Source organism: Juglans microcarpa x Juglans regia, chromosome 4D (genome assembly GCF_004785595.1).
Source record: "Juglans microcarpa x Juglans regia isolate MS1-56 chromosome 4D, Jm3101_v1.0, whole genome shotgun sequence".
Lineage (NCBI taxonomy): Eukaryota > Viridiplantae > Streptophyta > Magnoliopsida > Fagales > Juglandaceae > Juglans > Juglans microcarpa x Juglans regia.
The window spans coordinates 4,288,689-4,291,580 of record NC_054600.1 but is presented as its reverse complement, the minus strand read 5'-3'; the positions used below and the strand labels follow the sequence as shown (position 1 = coordinate 4,291,580).

Sequence of the window (2,892 nt, the reverse complement as noted above, 5' to 3'; positions counted from 1 at the left end):
GAAGATTGTGGAAGACTTCAATTGTCCACTATGGAAGTGTCCATTTGTGAATGATGTGTGGGCTGAGGCAGGCAGTGCAGTGCTGAAATCGGTAGTGGCAAGTGATGATTTCATGGAGCTGTGGAATAAATTGAGTCAAAACTTCGAGGTAGAGAAGCTAGAGGAAACTACTGCTATAATGAGAAGCATTTCGCATAGAAGAAATAATGTGGTCTTTGATAACATGTTTGATAGTCCAGCACAGGTTGTTAAAAATGCTTTAACAAATCTTAAAGAATATCAGCAAGTTCAGGGAAAGGAGGAGGGGAAAAAGAATAAAGAAGAAACCAGAAAAGAAACAGGCATGGAAAAAACCAGAGGGGGAATTTCTTAAGGCCAATTTTGATGCAGCAACTGATGAAGAAAATAAAATAAAAGAGTGGTCGCTTGCTGCGAGCAGATTAACATGAGCTGTTGCAGAAAGTTTGGCAGAAAATCAGTTGAACTGTGTGTAGATATGGGTTTCAATAAAGTCATATTTGAAGGAGATGCAAAAGTGGTGATTAAGACAATACAAAAAGGTGGTGAAAACTGGTGCTCGTATGGCCAAGTGATAGAGGATACAAAGAGGGATTTTAAGACGATCAACTTGGCAGATCCAGTTTATAAAAAGGGAAGGCTATGGCATAGCACATTGATTGGCCGAATTGGCACTAACTAGGGAAGGAATGACTTGTTGGATGGAGGAAAGACCAGAGGCTATATCGAGTTTGGTTCTTACTGAAATGCTTTGTAATGACTGAAAAGTTATGAACAAAAGCAGTTTCTATTTCAAAAATATATATATATATATACTGAGCCATCCAATCTTGAAAACACAATGTACCCGAGAAAATTCGATACAAATGTAAACTCCAATCACAACTGCTCAGGAAAAAGGGAAACAGATTCTGCAAAATATACTTGATCACAACAACCCATTTTAACAGAAATCTCTTCCAAATGGTACATATTACATAATCACAAAAGAGAATTGGAAAAGACCCATTCCAAATCAAGCAGGATGCTATGAAACAATTACAATCTACCATGCATACACGAGATGTTATCTCTGAGATTCAGAAGCGTCACCATTCTGCATCTCATTGGTGAGATGAGCCAGCATTTGAGTGCAGTTATCATCGTCTTCATCAGAGAAAAGGCGTTGCCCTTGCCCATCAACACCACTGTAATGATTAGGTGAAATTAAACTCTCAACAAAGACAGCTGCTTTACACTTTCGCGAGTCACTGAAAGCCAAAACATGTTCAAGAATCTCTCCATCAGAATTACATCTCAGTAACTCCTTTCCGTCATTTATCGCCACAACCTGACCATCTCTAGAAATGCAAACTGGGGCTAGATTATGTCTGGATATTCTCACGTGAAAATATGCAATACTAAGCATTAGTGCCCACGATTCTCGGACTCCATATTCCATCATTCTCCATAACTCTATATGGGTACGATTATAGCTAATAAAACACAGGCATCCTCCAAGATTCCTCAAAGAACAGAAAAATATCCCCTTGTAACGATCTTCAACCTGGACGGGCATCAGCATTTCGTGGAATTTCTCCTCGGCTAAATCAAACACGCATATCTGGTCACGACATTCTGGCACCCACACTCCATCAAGTTCCTCCCACAGTTCAAGTTGCCAATGCAGAGACCCGTTGCAAAGGATCCCGGTTGATTCTTTGGCTTCACTTGAAGCGTCGACGCCTTGAAGAATCGTTTTCCATGAATTTCTTTTCAAAGAGAAAAGCTTACCTTCGCTTTCCTGATAACGAGGCAGAAACAGGAAAGAGGCCACGAGAAGCTTGTAGTCATCAGTGGATGGATCAAATCCAAATCCATACCAATAGTCTTCCCCACGAAGTGAAAATTTAGGATCTGGTAATTTCCGGACGTCACCAGTTGAAGGATTCCAAATGCGAAAGCCCTTATGGCGATGGACAGCCACACAAACCAGGCCATTGCAAGACCCTACGATCCTAACATGACGACCGCGTCTCAGGGACGGGACGACGTGTTCTCGGAGAGTGGAACTGTCCCCAAATGGTGCGTTGTAGTCTAGGGATAGAATTTCAGAACGGGATGATATGAGAAGTCTTTGCGATCGCTCAGAGGCTTGGCTGAACTGCGATTTAGCAAATCTTGGATCCGAGATTAGAGAGCGCCATCGTTTAGATACACACCTAAAACGTACTAAAGATTTGACCGGCAAGCGCAAGAGGATTTCTACTATCACATTTTCGGGTAGATACTTCGTAGACATTGCTCTTATTTCAAATTTCAGCTGACCCAAAAATGCTTTGGGCACCCCGGTAACTGGAATGGTAAGCTTTCGTCAGTACAGAGATCACACTTGCTGCGGTGTAGTATTATGAGAAGGAAAAAGCTAATGACTATTTTCTTCCTATTTTTCAAAATATTAGATTTCATTTTGCAAGTAAACAAATCTCAACTCATTTCAACTCATCATTATAATTTTTTTTAAATTTTAACACAAAATATAATAAATAATTTAATTTTTTCAAATCTCAAAATAATAATAATATTAAAAAATAATATTCTAATAATATTTTATCATCTCAACTCAACTCAATTCAATATCTAAACGCAGTCTTCGTAGACATTGTTCTTAGGATTACTGTTAGAAGAGTGTCAACCACTTTTGAATAAAACACATGACAGCTCATGTGTAAAGGAAATGACTCGGGTATTAGACTACTAAAGTGAAATAGAAGTTATTTGTTTAAGTCTAACTTCTGTTAAGTCATACTTTGTAATCTATATATAGAGGCATTCATTTGTATTCTTAAGAATGTATGATACTAGAGAAAATATAGAAGAGTGTAGAAAGAATAA

At 38.7% G+C, this 2,892-nt stretch overlaps 1 protein-coding gene across 1 annotated transcript; it reads right to left on the bottom strand.

The window, feature by feature from the left end:
* Window positions 1–926: 926 nt before the first annotated feature.
* On the bottom strand, window positions 927–2,397 carry LOC121259201 (F-box/kelch-repeat protein At3g06240-like). Its single transcript, XM_041160707.1, has one exon. It carries the CDS (start codon window positions 2,297–2,299, stop codon window positions 1,085–1,087), a length of 1,215 nt encoding a protein of 404 aa, XP_041016641.1. The 5' UTR covers window positions 2,300–2,397; the 3' UTR covers window positions 927–1,084.
* Window positions 2,398–2,892: the final 495 nt, after the last annotated feature.

Coding starts and splice junctions, on each gene's coding strand:
- LOC121259201 (XM_041160707.1), bottom strand. CDS start 2,299: ATGTCTACGAAGTATCTACCCGAAAATGTGATAGTAGAAATCCTCTTG.